Raw genomic sequence first — 18,590 nt, 5'->3', positions numbered from 1 at the left:
GGTAGTGTGATACGTACTCATCCAGGAGCAAGACGGCAAATATATTTACTAATATAAAACAGGAAACGACAGGCAACATCACGAGCGTAGCATGCGCACTATTTTGGCAAGATCACTCGACGAGTGCGATGAACTGGCAGCAACATTGCATTGCCTACCAAAAGCGCGGCATTGGCGACCAGCGATCAGTAGCTACCGAGTCAAAAAAAGATATCGGTGTTTCAGAACACAATAGTATATAGGCCTAATAATAACGAATGGAGGCCTGCCAGCATGTCACAAAATTAGCCTGATAAAAACACAAACATTGTTACAAACCTTTTTTTAGTCATCGGGGATTCCCCTACATCAATTCTGTGTCTTTTGGACATTGTGTGCACTAGCAAGGCCTGACGACCAGCTTCGCCACTCACAAATGAGCGCAATAATATGGCGCTACAGCCTCAACGCAAATAGGTGCTGGCGGCATCCATGGCGGCGTGGAGTGGTGTCAGTGACGATAAATGCTCGCAAACACAGGCTCATACAGACCTTTAAAAATTATGTGCTCTAATTAGACGTGATACACCAAGTTAATACAAACCAATCAGTATATAAATCTGCGTTAGGAGATAAACCACCATTATAGAACTAGTACTGTAATACATTTAAATTCTAGCTTTAAGCCAACAGTAGCCTTAAACAGTGGCCCCCTGGCTAGTTCACTGTAGCTGCAGTAGCTTAGCTTAGTAGTGAACCACGGCAGCCACTGTGGCCTGATAAGCTAATGGTCTCCACTGACATAAAATTGATTTTGCTGTTATTTACGATGAGCAGGCTGCGTGCGACAACTGCATCTGCCGTTTGATGCTACATTCAACTATGAAGTAAGCTCCAAAACCTGTGTTTGCAACATGCATTTGTATGCATCGGCGCTTCGAGCCTAGGACTGGAACGAAATGTAGGCAGTTTGTGTGCAATATATTCTCAGTAATATTAGTCTGGCTAAGCGTCATGTGAGATTGATATTAAAATTATTGAGGTAATGTACTGACGAAATATATATCTCTCTGCTAGTAACAATGTGTCGGAACAAACTGGCGGGCCTGTGCGTGAAATGTGTGCTCTGAAGTGATCCTTCTTTGCTGCCTCTTTAATATTCAACAGGGTTTTAAATCCGGGGATGGATTTTCCAGTTTAACCAGTTTAATTACTGCTGTTCACCTACCTTTTCTCCGAACCGCCTCTAGAACCTTTCGAGCGTTGCACAGCGGACGTCTGTGCACTAAAGTGTAGCTTTCACGTAGTGCGTCTGCAAGTAACTTCACTCAGTTTTTTTTTTTTTTTACATACAATTGATAATGAGTCAGGTTCACTGCATAAACGAAGGGGCCCGTGCGTCTGTAACGTGACGTGTTGGCATTAACTCTGCGGGATAACGGGCCGTTTTTGTTCTTGGTGACTATTAGTGGCGCTCAGAAAATAGAACTACTTGTAATGCGCAAATCGTCTTTGAATAGCGTAATATGTAGGTGATGCCTGGCCTTAGATAGACTGCCTGCGAACATGCCATGAAGCTGCCGAGAAAAAATCTGTACCTTTCTTACCATTACTGCAGTAGGACACGCTATTTGGGTGTTATGCTTTGGTATCATTTCTGACATCGCGTCAGTTTAAAAAGTAGTATTGTCTTGTCCCATGGGTAGGTTCAAGCATGTGGTTAAAATTAAAAGTTTTTTTTATGGTGCCATGCTAGTGTTTTCCATTCAGTCATCCAACCATAAAGCAGTCCAAGCTTATGTTGAAAATGGAAACCAGGTTTTTAATGATGCTGTCCAATTGCTGGCCTTTCCGACCAGCAACACATGAGTGGCATTGACATCGTAGCAGCCGCCATGTTTGAGCGGCAGCATGGCGGAAACCCGCTTATTGCCATGTGCTCTGACCTGCACTGAGCAAGAAGCTGTGCCTTGGGCTCTATCATGGCACCTGCGACGTCATGTGCAACCCATGTATATAGTTCAGTGCTCAGGCATGGAAAAATACGTCTACGGTGCATTGGTCCAATTCCAATTTTTTAACATGCGTCGAGCGTCGACCGCAGAGTCTATAAGCGCCGTATCACGGAGCACAGAAGTAAAATTTTCAAGAATACATGCGTGCGCGCAGTGAACAATCTAGTGCAAGTGTCCTCTGCTAGGCTTTCGTGGGAAACAGATCAACCCCCATTTCTGTTAAACGTGGTATTGTCGTTCTTTTTTTTTATGAATTCTGCCATCTAGTTACAAATAAAAGACCACGTGAACAGAAGGCGATCATGGACTAAAAAGCAAATGGGGTTGGGTCCGTTATCCAGAATAGCCTATCAGAGGACACTTGCACTGTATTGTTTATTGTGCACATGTGCACATTCTTGCACATTTCTCTGCTGTGCTCCATGATACAGTGCTTATTTATTTATTCATTCATTTAGTTTATTTATTTTTAAGATACTGCCAGCATTAATTTAAGACTCTTGGAGGAGTGGGCGATACAAAAAGATTCAAACAAAACACAGTATAAGTGCATAATAAGACATTCTCAACACGGGTTGCACATACAGAAATGGAAAGAAATCAGTGCTGCTTATACAACACGGCTGTAAAAGAAAAGGGTACAACATGGTAATGTCAGAAGCAGAAAAGCAGAAAAAAAAGCAAAGCACTGTTTAACCACCATGCATAGATATTTTACATAGTTCAGTTTTGCTTAAGCACGCCGCAAAATCAACCGACCATAGAACTTTCCACAGTGTCTGGATTTTGCGAGTTCCAATCTCTGTTTGTGGGAAACACGAATTTTTTAAAGCATTGGTTCTGCAAGTATATTCCTTTAATTTTTTTTTAATGCTGTGATCCTGTTGGACGTCTTATGACTGATTTAATGTACATATTCTAGTCTATTCGTAATTTTTTATGGTGGTACATATTCTTGTCTGTTCCTAACTTATTATTGTGGTACGTATCCTTGTCTATTCCTAATTTATTATGGTGGAGTAAATACATGAACTTAACCTCTCTTTATAGCGTCTGATCTGTAATTATTCTAAGTTCACCTGATTTACAAATCTGCTTGGTAATGTGTGCCAGCTGCGGGAATTGAATACGAATCTTACTGATTTCTTCTGAATGCTTTCTAACTTGTTGATGTTGCACTGGATGTATAGATCCCATATAACAGAGCAGTATTCAAGAGTGGGCCTAATGAATGTTTTATATGCTAGAAGTTATTGAAGTGAGTGGCAGTGAGACCTCCTCAGATTACCCAGCTTCTGCATGCCCTTTCCAATTATGTTATGTTGTCGTTGACACTAACTAGTTGTGAATTCATTTTTTTGTGTTTTCTTATGTTGTGTTACCTTACTGAATATCTCTTTTCCACGTTATATTGCATATAGTTAATCCCCCTCCAATAACGCCTCATGGCCTTATGCATTGAGAACAGACCTCATTCATAAAACTGTGGCACTAAACATATCACATTCTGGTTTGAAACCATTATTCAAACCTTGGTAAACAAAATGCTTAGGGTGTTAATCGAAACGGGCAAGGCAAAAAGCAGGAAGTGGACAGGATATGTGCTATGCGTTCAGTCCACTTCCTTCTCTTTGTCCCACATCTGTTAGTATGGTACTATATTTTCTACCATGCATATACCTCAGTACCATCCGTGCCCTTTTGCTACGACCCATGATTACTTTCTTTTTTACAACTATTATACATGGTTCGGGGTCCATTTGAGAAATTTTTATTGTTTTATAACTTGTTTTTATTATTACTGCAACAGTCTTTGGTACTTCTTGCAGTAATGTTGCTTTAATCAATAATTTTTTTCCTTAATGTGGCACCCTTTCTTTTGTTATGGATCTATCAAGCACTCATGGGATTCTTGTAGCTGTGATTAGGACCCTTCCTTCAATACAACTGCTTTGAAAGCAATCCTTTGGCCTTTATTCTCTTTTTTTTTTAATTTGAGAGCATGATTAACTGCAAGGACTGCCAGGTGTAAGGGGTGCTGCCAACTTCTGATTAAACTGCATTCTGTTATGGCGGAAGCAGTTAATGCTTAGCTGTTTCCAAGCCCAGTGCACTTCTCACTATCTAGTGTGTTTCAAAGAACTAAAGTTCCCGCTGTGGTGGCATAATGGCTGCGACATTCGGTTTCTGAGCCCATAGATGCAGGATTGAATCCCGGCTGTGGTGGCCCCATATTGGTGGAGGTGAAATGCAAAAATGCCATTGTGCCAGTGCGTTTTAAGAACCCCAGGTGGTCTAAATTAATCCGGAGCCCTGCACTATGGCATCCCCCGTAACCTATGTGCAGGTTTCAGGTATTAAACCCTGCATACCACCTCCACCAACTGTAAGTAGTTGTTTGTGCACAAAAACTCTACTGTTTGTTTCTTCTTGTTGTCCACACAGGTGCAGCTAGTGGCGTTCTGCAACAGGTGTATGGCATGATAGGCGTACCATAGCTGACAGTGCAGGCTTTTGACGCCATGCCATTGGAACGAGCAACAGCGAGGCATCATCGCCCCCATCACTGGCGCCTCAAGGAGCGTGAGCGCAATCTGTTGGCAGCCGTTCTGAGCATTGTTGTCATCGCCACACTCTCTACAGCCTTGGTGCACCCACGTTGGTTCTACTTGCAGGGTGGTGGCTGTGGTCACAAGTACCTGGGGGTGCAGAACTTTTTCTATGTGGGCTATTTTGAGGCTTTTCCTAGGCTTTTTGTCAATGGACCATCACGGTTGCCTTCCTACATCTATTACGGCTGGAATGAAGGTGGGTGTCATACTTTACACACAAAGAGGATCAGATTGAACAAGTTGTCGTTAGCTCCAAGCTGATTGCCATATCTGTCATGATTTTTTTCTGCTCTGAAGGCACGGTGATAGATTCTTTATGCGTCCGTTGTTTATGCACCATCCCGCTTGTAGTCAAATGAGCATGGATGTGGTAGATTTTTCTTGAAAATGGCTCATTAAGGTACCGGGTTGTGTGAAATTTGCATGACCGACCTCGCATGACGGCCTGCGCAAAAAGCTGGTGGACATAAACTCTGATGCATCGCACAAGGACTGATGGGTTGTTGAGTTCTAGGCTTCAAGCAACTTGAGAATCACCTTTTTCTTTTTTTCTCCTTTTGGCTGCACAGGCTTTTCAGCATTACGAAAATGGCTAGGACGGATGGTTATCTGATTGGAGAGAGCTTTTGTGTCTGCTAAACAAATGTGCCAGTAATATGACATTTGTTAACAATGTAAATAAATTATACAAAATGCACTTTGAAAACACATTGCATGCAGTAGTGAGGAACAAAAATAAAAATATTCATCACTAGTGATAGAAACCTTGAACTCATTTTTCTTCAACGAGCATAAAGGCTTTCTGCTCTTCCTATCTGTTTGCTACCAGTATTTACTTCGACTTTCTTGTTTGAAAGTATGCTGAAAAACTGTTGTTCATTCCATCTAAATTACAGCTGAGCTCGCTTATAACATTCAATTAGTTCAAGCTAACATGACACGACCATCGTGATGCACATTATTAGGACTGTGGCATTTAGACTTGGAACGAATGAACATGTGCGGACTCGGCACTATTAGAACAAACATTTGGGCACTACAAACATGCACTAGGGCATGCTATATGGCCACAGTGCAACAAAACCTCATTGGCCTTCAGTTTGAGGCTTTGATTGCAGTGTGCTGATGAGAATTATCAGTGCACACAACAGAACTTACTCAAAAAAAAAAGTTCAAAATGAAATTAAACAAAATGATGCCCTCAACTCTTGTTTTTTCAGTGCTTACCCTGCCAATGATGCAATTGTCTAGAGTTCATTGAAGCAGCCTATTGTAACACATAGTGGAGAATTGTAAGCTATGGTTGCCTCTTGTTGTAACTTGTTTCTGGGCAAACTGACAGCATCATTTTTGTAGGTAAATCAACCACACGGCTGTCCCAGTAAGCCGTGGTGACACTCCAAGCTTCCTTGGTAGCTTCAGTTGTTATCGAAGCTTTATCACATGGCCAACAATCATTCTCATTGTAGGCCAAAACTATTCTGTTTTGGCATCTGATTTGCAGATACTAAGAGCATTTAAGTGCTGCCTTCATAGTTCCACTCTATAGAGCCAAAAAAAAGTGTGAATTCTCATTGAAGTTCTATAAACAATGAGAATGGAAGTTTTAAAAGCACTATTCCCAGTGTTCGTGTGTTCGATCCCGGCTGCAGTGGTCTTATTTCGATGGAGGCGAAATGCTAGAGGCCCGTGTACTGTATGATGTCAGTGCTCATTAAAGAACCCCAGGTGGTCGAAATTATCTGGAGCCCTCCACATGGCATTCCTCATAGTCGTGGTCACTTTTGGACGTTAAACCCCATAACACCAAAACCATATTCTGTTTACTTATACTAGCCCATTTTACACAGTAGCACAGGCAAGGAGCTTTATTTTTATTTATTTTTCTTATCCTACCATTCTATTAGTTTCCTGGTAGTTTGATATTTTAAGCCATTTTTTTGTTATTTCATATTTGGTACTTGGCTATTGATATTTTTTCATGTGAGTGCTGGAAGGCCACCTTTTCAGAGTACTGAAGTGTAGGTTGGGGCCCGAAAAGATAATAAAGTCTGCTGACCAGCGGCAGGTGTGCCAGCTAGAGAATATCCTGTCAGAATCGAGCACTGGCCCAGACTGAAAAAAAAAAATTTTTTTTCATCACATAGTTGCCTACACACATAAATAGTGTGTTGCAGCAACTGCATTTTACACCTTTGTCTGAATGCAGGACAGGATTGTTTTCACTCCACACCACAAATTAGAGTGAACCTTTCCCTGAACACTGTTGCTTGCACTTAGTTTCAAGAGCTGGCAATTGTGCATGGTGTACTATCCATATTTTATATGCGGGGGGGTAGTGTACTTTCATTTGTATGTTTCTTGTTTATGGGGATTTAACATCCCAAAGCGACTCAGGCTATGAGGGACGCCGTAGTGAAGGGCTCCAGAGGAGGAGGAGGAAAAACATTTATTAAGAGCATAAATACTGGGTGGGTTCAGTAGGAGAACCCATTGGTCGCCATCATCATCCGGCCCTCTCAAGCAGCGATTTCTGGTCGAGGGGACGGTGGCTATGAAGGGTTGCCTTCCAGCGCTCATATGTCGGATCGGGATTGCTGTCCAAGTCTGGGTTTTCTTGACATTTCCAAACTGTGTGAAAGAGTGTGCCAACTGCTCCACACAAGGGGCAGGATGAATCGTAGATGTCTGGATACCATTTACTCATTAAGTAGGGATTGTGCAGAGTATTAGTTTCTAGTCGCCTGATTATGTGCTCTTCAAATTTGCTAAGGCTTTTATGAGGAAGAAGATATTTCCTTCTTATGATATTATAGTACTCTGTAATTTCTGCCTAGCTTAGTAAGGGTGAGGTGTTGTTAACTGTGTCAAAGAGAGGCTGCGTGCCAGATGCTCGGAGGAGGAGAGCTCAAGCAGCTGTGTTGGCCGCCTCATTGCCTGTCGTTGAGAGGTGCCGTGGCGTCCAGAGGATCTGGACTTTGGAAGGATTAGGCGTTTCCAAAATTTCTCAACACGGAGCGCCAACGCAACCTGTGAGGCAATTGCGTACCGCTGCTAGTGAGTTGGACATAACTGTTGCCTCGCTGTTCTTTGATATCGCTAGTGCGATAGCTGCTTCTTCAGCCGATATGGTATCCACTGCTTGAATAAGGCTGCTCGCAATTATATCCTCCCAGGGTGAAACTGCTGTGATTGCCGCGACCTCGTTAACAGGCCCATCCGCATCGACGTAGATCGTGTCCTTGCTTCCATCCCAGCACTTAGAGAGGTGTCTAGCTCTGGCTAGTCTGCGTCCTCTGTTGTATTCCTCATCCATGCACTTTGGTACAGTAATTCCAACCACCTGTGGTTCTTTAACGTCTAGAATCTCTAGAATTTCGCCTCCGTCAAAATTCGACCACCGCGATCGATCTGTTAGCTTCGTCTTGGTTGACATTTCTAAAACACTTTTCGAAGCAAATAATTTATGCAATAGGTGGTTAATTTTCATGAAAAAAGTATATTGCTGCTGGTATACATGGAGAATATTACTTGGGCTTATTGTGTTTAAAATAACTTTCTCCTTTGAAGTGGTTTATACAGTTCATGATTTTATTTATTACAGGCTTGCTGGCTTCTTTCATAACCTGTTTATATATCAATTATTATTGTTGTTCTTTTTTTGCAGTGATGAAAGACTGCGTTACACCAACCATTGTGAGCCTCCAAAGAGTGCTCATAGTTTTGTGCTTTCTGGCCATCCTGAGCAGCTTGCTACAGTTTTTCATGGATGCATTGGGTGTGACATACAAGTGGTTGAGAGTAATTCGAAGAAATGCTTTCTGTAGCATCGTGACAGGTACATCTACAGGATATATTGCTAATTTGCTAAAGCTTTTTTTTTTTATGCCTCGTTAAGCGTGGCAAAATTTTTTTCTGGCTTCTTACATTGTAAGGAAAAAAATCTTGGTTAAACATGAAAAGGCCACTGTATTTTTGTCCGGCCTTTGCATAAGTTTATGCCTGTGCCATGACACGCAGCAACACCAGCATTTGCTTCTAGTTTCTGAAAACGGTCATATCTTTGAAACAAACATTTTTAGAAATTTTTTTCTCCCGACTGAAGGTATATCAGCTGCCATTTGGAAATGACGTAGCAGTTACAGCTGTTATTAAACATGGTCCTTGCGTTTTGTGCACATGACACAACCAGAGTCCTTCAGTGTTTCTGCTGGTCATGAAACTCGCTATAAGTTAATTTCGGGATAAATATGATTGCTGGTGGCACCATCACCAATGGAAGGGTGACAAGCAGTAGGTCGCATAGGCAGTGTATGGTGTTGTGTGTATTGCGGAAGATTATTTATATGCACGTGCTGTCTTTTTTTTTTTTTTGCTACGCATATAATTGAGAAGCGGTGCCATGGCTGGCTTCTTGCCTCTGTATGCCTGGCTGATGTGCTGAGACCTCTCAGATTTTGTGTGAAATACGAAAACTGATTAACTCTTTCCCTACTGAGGAGAAAATGGCTGTAGTTTGTGGGTTTTCATTAAATTTTTGGGTTCCAAGAGTTTAGAGGTCAAAATTTAATGCCATGTACTAATATGAAGTAAGTTAATATACTTTTTAATAATATGAGCTTTGTTAAACTGTTTCATGCATTATCAAATTTTATTTGCAAAAGCAAGGTTTTTGGACAAAATTTTAACGAAACTTGCAAAGATATATTTGTAATAAAACGCAGAAATTTAAAAAAAACTTCCAAACTGTCGTCCTATCCAATAGCAAATACTTCTGAAAAAAATCAATTCTAGCTTATACAGTTTTCTGGCTAAAAAAAGCAATCACTTTAGGCCCTATAGTTGGGCACGCCATTGGGCGAAACAGTTGGGAGAACCCTTCTCAGAGAAGCACAGGCAGTATCAAATCCTGCCCAAATGATGTGGAAACCCTACAAATGAGGAAGTAACATCAGTAACATAATATACTTTTCAAAGCAGCGGCTGAGTTGAGCAAAATGGGCCCAAATAAGAAACTAACCGAGGAGTTGCTCAGGTCTTTGCCCTCTGAACTAAAGTTGAATGATGAGGCAGCATCCTCAGAGCCATCTACCTAGATCATTGAAAAAAAAATCAATCGCGAACGTATCTAAATCATGATATTTGCCATGTTTCAGCGCATGTGCCACACTGGTGGAGGCGGCCATTTTGAACTTCTACACTCCGCTGTTTTCATAAGCGCTTAAAAAAATCTCCACCATGCAGAGAAATGACATACTGAAGAAAAAAGCTAGTTTTCTAGCTTCAAGCCAGATTGCACAGCATGTTCACAAGTGGCGCAGAAGCATTTGAAATTGACATTCACATCCGTAATTAGCAGGCTTATGATGGTTAGTGGGCACGGAACATAAACAGTTATCAGTACGTATGCAGTGGGAAGTAGCGCTAGACAAGCCGCAGTTACCAGTAGGCAATTATGCTTTGTTATATTATGCTGGCTTGCCAGCCTTCATTGTGAACGATCACAGATTTAAATAAATGTTGCCTTTACTAAAGTGCTTCAATGTCTTAACTGTTAGACGCAAAGCCCAAGCGGTACCGCTGTGCATGAGTGAGCACCTGCAGCAGTGCCTAACGAGCATGTCAAAACACTTCACTTGCTACTGCTGCGACTGGTGCCACAGTGTTTGCCTTTTGATGGCCCAGTGTGTCCGCTTCTTCTTGATACTTACATTGAAATGGTTACTTTGATCCGCTTCAAGGGCAGAACTTGGTTTATTACTGGAAGTTAAAGGGACTCCATCCAAATTTCTTCTTAGTAAAAATTGTGATTTAATTCTGTGGCTCTTTTTGGTTATGTTGATGTCTGTTCAGCAGCATAATATGCATTTATTGCTGAGAAAATTTGATTTAAAAATTGCGAGTTGATGGTGATGTAGCTTGGCCTTGAGGACCCACGCAAACAAAACTGTTTCAACGCCAGCACACTTTGCTTGCAAAATGGACAGTGATGGTGATAACCGTATTCATGTTTCAGCCTTTTCTGGCATACGAAAGCTTGATTTTTTGATGGGAGTAGTCTATAATTGGAATATGGCAGTCTGCCGATACAGGCCAACTTCAGTTTGTCCTCAGTGTCTATTCAAGTGGTAGTGAATTGTACAGCACCACTGCTAGCGGATAATCTCAGTCACAAATGCAGTGTATCTAGACATTCAGTGCAGAAATGTAACACTGCAGGATTTCTGGAAATAATTGCAAATTGCATGTGACGAATTGCCGTACTTGCATGTGTACATGCGGAGTCTTGCATGCAACCAGTTCACTCACACTCACAGAAACTACAATTAGTATCATAAAGGTGTCAAAATAACGAGCTAGTCATCATTTTTGATAAAGTGTGTGGCGTCAAAGTGCTTTTTTCATGTGTACTCATCGAGCAAATAAAAAGGAAAGCCACCTTCTTCTTTTAGAGAAATGGCATGGTTCCACTCGCACAGTTTTGCACCCAAAGGGATGCAAAAGAGCAGAGATTTTACGGAAATGTTTCGTGACCCTAATCACATTGAAACGCTGGCAGAACTTTTCAAGTGACATTTTGTAAGGTACTGTGGGTTTGTGATATAGTGACCTGGCTTTAACATTATCCCCCTTTTTTATTGCAAAGCAGTTTTGGTTCTAATGCTTGTGCTTTTTATTTCTCGCTGCTCAGTGGGGCTTTGCCTTGGAGTTGTTGGAACATGCTACTACATCTCAACCTTGATGGAGGTGCAGCAGGAGATGACAAAGCCAAGCCGAAGCTCACGTGTTGAAGTCAGCTTCAGTGTTAGCTACCACCTTGTAGCAGCAGCTGGAGCTGCAGCTGTTCTGGCTGCTGGTGCAAATCTGTTATCCCGTCCTGTGCCTGTGACACAGCTGGGTGACTCGGCCATAGATAGCCTGCTTCTGGATGATGACTTCTCACGAGAGACCTTCGTAGTGGGCATCTCACATTCAGAAATGTGGCCTTACCGACAAGACCTGACTCGCCTACACAGCCTACCTCCCTTGCCTCCATACTCACCGTGAGAACAGCGGTCAAGACTTCTGCAGCTTAACCAAATGAAACATCCCAGCCCTGTCTGGACCAACCAAACTGCTGTCTGTCACTGGCTAGATCCCAGTAAAAGTGTGCACCTAGTGACTGCTGTGATCAACATTCGGGGCAGATGGACCTGTGTAACGCATGTCTGCAGCTGAACGCAAGATGTCTGTTTTGAAGCCCTTTTCGTGTTGTGCAAGCACATTTCATGGAACTCATGAGGCTGTTTGACAGCGTAATTTTCACATGCTGTTCCTGGCATGCCATTTCATTAGAAAATACATGCATTTATGTGCAAATTTTGTTATGGCAGTGTTGTGCATTGCTTCTTTCTGTGTTCTTTATGCATATCTGCCATGAAAATTGTAATTAGTGTCTGTGTCTGCTTGGCTTGACAGCACTGTTATACATGATTTAAAGTAGATGACATTGGAGCCCCAGCAGTGCTTTGCATGAGACTATGCATGGTTTTGACTGCTAGCGTTAATGCGAAAAAAAGAAGGGCCTCGGAACTTGGGTATCTTGGCATTTGCGTTTAGTCTGTGTCATTTGATATACCAGATGTTTCATAATTGGAAATTTAAGAAAGTTTATATGAACTGTTTGCTTGCTCACATTATAGCTTTGTGCGGTGATGGGGGCATAATTTTTGTAGTACTGCATTTGGTCGCAGCACAATTCTAGACCATGTCTGGAAGTGGCAAACCGCAACAAGGGGCCTACATGATCGTATATCACAACATCTTGCTCTATAGCTTATTTAGCGGAACTAGTATGGTCCACTATGGATGAACTAGACAAATACTGTGATCAAGTCTGCACAGTGTCACTGTGCTAGGTCTAAGTGCAATGAATCAGTGGTTTTCCGAAGGAATGTGTTAAAAATTACAATATAACTATGCAAGCAGCTGCGTATATCACAGTGGTATCAAGAGTTGTTCAGCTAATCAAGGTATGCATTTTTCCGCGACATTCATCTTTCGCACACTAGTTTCAAGGAGACATGAGAATGCGTACTGTTTGGAATGCGACACCAAATACGTAGTGGAAGGAATGAGGACGGTTCTTACTGCCCACGTCCCTTCGCACTACATATTTCATGTTTCATATGCACCAACATGCCGAAGTATCAACTCTTGTTTAAAGTGGCTTCCAAAAAAAAATTTTTAATTAGTTACTCATGCTTCTAAGAAAATTGCAAATGTTGTGCACATAATATGGGGCATTGTTCTTCTGTATGCTGAGCTTGTAGTAAATGAGCTGTCTGCCAAGTGTGCTGGTAGTTTTGCCCCAATTCAAGGGTCATTTTTGCATGTGAAGTCTTAGCGAATTGATGCCAGTGAAAAAATTAGCTGTGTGTGGACTGACAGTTATCATTGTTTGTTGTACTCATTTATTATTCAGTGCTTCATTTTGCTTGCCTTTATAGTAAGCATTTCACCTCCATAGATGGTTTCAAGTGCATACTGGCAGTGGATTGCTCAGGACTGTTTTTAGAAGTGATGCACAACAAAATGGAGAAACAGCTAGCACAGTCGCTGTTAATGTGTCACTCATATTTGATGTGTGTGCAGCTTCATCACCTTCCAGCTAGCCGAACTAAGTGCTTGCATTAGAATTTAGTGTCACCTCTGCCAATATTTTGTCAAGAGCTTGGTTTTCAATGTCATTAGGTAAAGATGAAACATTATACATACTTCGTGCATTTTAGCTACTAATCTTTATTATGTGCACTTCTATTGTTCAAAGTGGTAACTGCTGTTGTGTGTGGAGTGCATTTTAGACTGCACAGTACACACCTTGAAGTCCAGTCCTGCCTCCTAGTTTAAATGTTTAATTAGTTTTTGGTATGACTGGTTATGTTTTGCCATTGTAAAACACCAGGTTGATGGCAAGGCTATCGTGCCAAGTCTTAGGCCTTACAGAATTGGTCATTGACTGATCCAAGTAAAATGCATTTATTTCTGATAGAAAAAAGCAGGAACTAGGTATGTTAAGCGAAGTTGCCTGCGGAAGTGAAAATGAGGTTTACATTCTTGGCCCTGCGCTTGGTTACCGTATTTATGCAATTGTAAGTCGACCTATTTTTCAAAATTTGAAAATCTGAAGTTGGGGGGAGGGGGGGGGGGGGGGTGCTTGCCTTACAATCAAAACCAAAGTATGACATCATAAAATAAGGCGTGGCAAACAAGATATCAGGTATGCTACAGCGTGGTTGCATTTTTGTTGCGCGAATCCGTCCCATCACTTCTGGTGCTGGCCTTGAGCAGCTATGTCAATGCTCTGAACCGGCACCCCCCCCCCCCCCGCACGCGGCGACCAATGGCGGCACCCCTCCCACATGTGGCTGCAGATTGCGGCTGCTGATAAGCGGCAGCAGCCCAATCACGCTATCGCATTCCTCTCAAAGGGAAAGCTTAAGCGATTTCTAAGTTTTTTTGTTTACTTTCAACTGCACATACCGCGCTCATGGGAGTGTCGATAGTTGATGGAAGGGCTGCTGTTCCAGTCGCGGCGGCACTGCCACTTGAAACGGCAGTGGTGCCAGGGAGTGCCGGTAGCTGACTGAAGAGTCGACGCCGCTCACGCGTAGTCTCTCTTTGGCTCTGACGCATTTACGACTGCTGGCCGCGTTTTACAGGTTTTTAATGTAGTGCTTCGTTAATCGTCATTCGTGCTGCCGGTCTGGTAAGCGTCCGGCGCTCGTTCACGGCTTATTCAAGATGGCTATCATTCTTTACGCCGAAGAAATTAGCAACTGCGCACCGGGCCGCAAGTTCGACGTTCGCAACGGGTGAAGCAGCGAGTCAAAATTTTCGGCTGTTCTACACGATGTCGTGGTGCGGCTGTTTGTGAAGTGCGGGATTTTGCATCACGACGGCAGCGCTAATGAGGACGATGGCGCAAGTGCAGACGAGTAGTCCAGTGACCAATGCATTTTAGTTTTGGAAACGCCCGCGTGCGGCAGCCGATACTGCTATTCTACTCTTAAAGGGGAAGCTTAGGCATACTCCAAGATTTTTTTTCTGGCGTGCAATGTGGGGGGTCGACTTACAATCGTGTAAATGCGGTGCTTAACCAGTGGTAAGGCCTGTGAGTAAATGGCAAGCTTTTTCTTGTAGCAGTATGGACACATTTTTCTTTAGTGAAAATTTACTGTTATTGTTCAGTGTATACTAATTTAATATGCCTTTTTCATGCTTAAATATACTCTATGTGGCACATGTTTTACATATCAACCGTCTCTGTCATTACTAAGTTTAAATCCCATACTGATAGTGACAAAAATTACTCTTCGTATTCCTGAATCACGCTACCTTTCTTTAAAATCTCTGTTAGTGCATATTTTGTTGAGCTCAATACCCTTTAACAATGTGATAGTGTATAAACGTTACGCTTGAAGTACACATCTTCTGGCAAAGGATTGTTGGTGAAATAAAGGAGCAAATAAAAGAATGTAGGCCTACTTGGCCATGATCGTGTGTTTCTGCTCTAGTAAGTCTGCCCTTAAATCTCTGAAAAATCTGTGTTTGACCACTGAGAGAATGACCTAGATGCTACTAACATTTGCCACAACAATGTATTACACTGAAAAAGCTTGGTTTTACCTGCACATTCCCTTCTTTTTTTTTTGTACATCTGCCAGAATTTTTATTCTCTCATATGGTCGGCACTCCAAGGTGATACCAAATGTGTCTTGGTGGGGAAATGCTGGGGCTTGATTCTGAATGCCTGAACACATTGCTGGGTCAGCAGAAAATGGGAGCACTTTACAGTTACCAAAGCAGCTATTCCAGTTTTACTTTGCACTTCAAAGGAATATAGATATCTAATTTTGGTGGCATGTTTTCTTCTCTACAACGATGCGGAAGACACTACTACATATGAATCACCATGTGATATTTGCCTACAACCGCTAAATAATTAATAATTGAATTTTTCCTGTCATGCTGTTTCGGTTTCAACAGCAGAACAATAGCTGTGCTGTCAGAGTGCTTTTGTGCCACGTGATGCATGGCAAAACGCCGATATAATCACTGCTTCATCGTTTTAATTTACTGCAGTGCTGAAGCCAGCCTTCCTAAAGAGACGTAATGACAACGAGCGTGGAAGCAGCGATTGCAGTTTTTTTCATGTCTCCATCCAAATTAATAAATTAAAATAAAAAAATGTAAAATGTGGTGAGAAAGAGGATAGGGAAAGGCTTTCGCATTTCCGCTCATAAGCAGACTGAACTGCGAACCTGTAATTTTTTCAGAGACTGGGCCATTTGATTCTCTCGGCGGTCTGCTCAGTTTGTTCTCGTTGTGCTCTTTGGATTACCAGCTACGAGGATAGATATACCTTTGGTTAAAGATTATGTTTATTAATGCGAAAGCATTGTATGGTTATGTCGTGTCAGCAAAAAGTGTCCGCAAATTTTGTCTGCACAATTATGTCGTTCTGTGGTAATAAATGTGCAAAAGTTTGATTGTCTTAGGTAGTGTGTGAGTAGATCTTGAAATAGGAAAAGTTTGCTTTATGAATTGTAATTAATTAATTGGATTAATATTAATTGGATTAATATTAAAAATAGGATTTATATAGAAAAAAGTGAAATAAAATTTCCAGTAATAAAAATGAAACATGAAGGGAGCAAAAGAGGAAAGGCTTTCGCATTTCCGCTCTTAAGTAGACTTAAATGCAATCCTGTAATTGTCATTGCCCGGAATAGGCCGATTGGCGCATGCGCATATACTTCGAGAGCGCCATGAACTGCTTGTTCTGCTAAGCACATTACAAACACCATGACGGATCCTCCGGTTGCGCCGCACGTCGTTTGGTTGCATCGTGCCAGTTGCACAATTACTCCTGGATATTTGCAGACCAACATCTATGGGGCTCGTGTGCTTTTTTGCCGTGTACCCGAAGTCTGCTTCATGAACTTGAGGCTTGTTTCGTTGCTGCGAGTCGCTGTCCCACACGTCGAAGTTGAGTGCTGAGGGCGGCCGTTCAGCTCGCGCTAAGCTCGAACAACCAGCTGGCGTTTAAACTCCATGTGCGCGAGCTTCCGCGCAAAAGACCAAGCTAGAGAGTAGCTCACTTCCTCGTCTTCCCGTCAAAAGTGTACATTTTTTTCCCGGAAGCGATTCGTACGCGCTTCCGGCTTTGTTGTGTCTCCCCCTTGTATTTTGGGCCAGTACGTCCTTATCTCGGCAGCTAGTGCGTTGGCGTCACCGCCGTTAGTACGCCTCAAATAAATTTGACATACTATTTCTTTTGCCATGGCTGCGAGGCGGAATCTAAAAATTTTAAAGATTCTGCCCGTAAAAGAGCTAGAATGATATTGCGTATTGCGGGCGATTGCATGCTCTGCAGGGTGAGAGTGCAGGCGCTCGATCCCTAGCAAGCATACCGCTGCGATTCACAGGTCGATGCACAATTGCCGCCGGCGCAAGTTCGGGCGATAACTTACGAGCAGAACAAGGTGTCAAATTACGAGGCCGTTTACTAATTAAACCAGACAAATTATATGCGACCTGGTGTCACTGCACACAAGTGGGCCTGAAGACGCATGGCTGCGCGACTTTCTGGAGCGCTGGGGTTGTTTCACTACATCTTAACTTAATCGCATGACTTTATGATCGCGGAGCCTTCGTGCATCTCGTATGGTTTTAGTCGCGACCAGCGGACGCGCGAGCTAGATATGATTCGTCGTCGCCGCATCGGCTGAGCGATCTTCTCTTTGCAGTCCCTTAAAGCATGCAGCGAATGTGACGTGCAGCTTGCAATGCAAACTCTTCGCAGAGAATTAAGACCGTGTAGCAAGCATGACGCGCATACGTATTGGACGTGACGTTAGCCGTATTTTTAATGACAGGTGGATTCGTAGGACGTATATTTAGACACTTCTTTTACATATAGAGAACTTCGTGGCACAGGCCACCGTTTTTCTAGGAGCTGTCTTGCGAGTTCATGCTGCTTTCTGGAGGGCGTTGATCAGTATAGTTCCTATTTCAACACCGGCAGCTGCGGAAATGCGAGAACGAGCTGGTGATAACTTCAAGCAGTAAATTGTGTTGTTGCAGTCACCGCGTCATTTTCGCAGCGGATTAGTAGTAAGTACGTACCTTTTGTTTTGGCAATTAGTGCGAACACGTTCATAATTCATCTTGCGAAGAACGTCAGTTTGTCCACGCCTGTAACCTTGCTCACTTTCAACACTGGTCCAGTACATCGAATCATCAGTTTGACTACGACCACTATAGGGCAAAGGCCTTTCCCATACCTCTCCAACAAAACCTGTTCCGTGCCAGCTGCGGCCACCCTATCCCCGCGAACTTCTTAATCTCGTAATTTCTACCGCCCCTAGCTGGTATACGCTTGCCTTCTGTTGGAATCCGGTCCGTTACCCTTATGGACCATCTGTTGTCTTGCCTTCGTATTACATGCCCTGCCAAAGCCCCTTTCTTCCTCTTGAGTTCAACAAGGATGTCATTAACCCCCGCTTAATTGTTTCCTGAACAACTCTTCCTGTCTCTTAACTTTAGACCTACCATTTTTCTTTCCATAGCTGAACCCTTTTCGCTAGCCTCCATGTTTCTGCCCCATAGGTGAGTACCGGTAAGATACAGCTGTTATATATACTTTTCTCTTGGGGGATACGGGTAAACTGTCATTCATGATCTGAGAGAAATGGCCAAATGCGCTCCATCCCACCCGCCGCGGTGGCTCAGTGGTTAGCGCGCTCGGCTACTGAGCCGGAGTACCCGAGTTCGAAAACCCGACCGCGGCGGACGCGTTTAGATGCAGGCGAAACGCAAAAATGCGCCCGTGTGTTATGCGATGGCAGTGCACGTTAAATATCCCCAGGTGGTTAAAGATCCCAAATTATTCCAGAGCCCTTCCACTACGGTACCTCTTTCTTCCTTCCTTCTTTCCCTC

At 42.8% G+C, this 18,590-nt stretch overlaps 2 protein-coding genes across 3 annotated transcripts in view; one reads left to right on the top strand and one right to left on the bottom strand.

Annotated features, from left to right (window-relative positions):
- Positions 1-492, bottom strand: part of Dhx15 (DEAH-box helicase 15) — a 76,782-nt gene extending 76,290 nt beyond the window's left edge. The window contains exon 1 of the mRNA XM_077646976.1: positions 319-492. Within this exon, the coding sequence (XP_077503102.1) occupies positions 319-371 (53 nt within the window). The 5' untranslated portion in view covers positions 372-492. The remainder of the gene's footprint in view (positions 1-318) is intronic.
- Positions 493-683: 191 nt separating this feature from the next.
- Positions 684-15,143, top strand: LOC144113707 (transmembrane protein 127-like). Of its 2 annotated transcripts, none has more exons than XM_077646973.1 (4): positions 684-940; positions 4,440-4,802; positions 8,274-8,444; positions 11,298-15,143. In XM_077646973.1, exons 2-4 carry the CDS (start codon positions 4,517-4,519, stop codon positions 11,651-11,653), a joined length of 813 nt encoding a protein of 270 aa, XP_077503099.1. In that variant the 5' UTR covers positions 684-940; positions 4,440-4,516; the 3' UTR covers positions 11,654-15,143. The 2 variants fall into 2 exon arrangements, with proteins under 2 accessions (XP_077503099.1, XP_077503098.1); XM_077646972.1 differs by having other exon boundaries at positions 688-866.
- The last annotated feature ends 3,447 nt before the right edge of the window (positions 15,144-18,590 follow it).

Source organism: Amblyomma americanum, chromosome 1 (genome assembly GCF_052857255.1).
Source record: "Amblyomma americanum isolate KBUSLIRL-KWMA chromosome 1, ASM5285725v1, whole genome shotgun sequence".
Lineage (NCBI taxonomy): Eukaryota > Metazoa > Arthropoda > Arachnida > Ixodida > Ixodidae > Amblyomma > Amblyomma americanum.
This window is presented reverse-complemented; position numbering and strand designations above follow the sequence as displayed.

What these genes read in the sequence shown, in the direction of transcription:
- LOC144113707 (XM_077646973.1), top strand. Translation starts at nt 4,517, where the DNA reads ATGCCATTGGAACGAGCAACAGCGAGGCATCATCGCCCCCATCACTGG. An exon ending in CTATTACGGCTGGAATGAAG is followed by an intron (nt 4,803 to 8,273) that starts GTGGGTGTCATA and finishes CTTTTTTTGCAG; the next exon opens with TGATGAAAGACTGCGTTACA. An exon ending in TTTCTGTAGCATCGTGACAG is followed by an intron (nt 8,445 to 11,297) that starts GTACATCTACAG and finishes CTCGCTGCTCAG; the next exon opens with TGGGGCTTTGCCTTGGAGTT.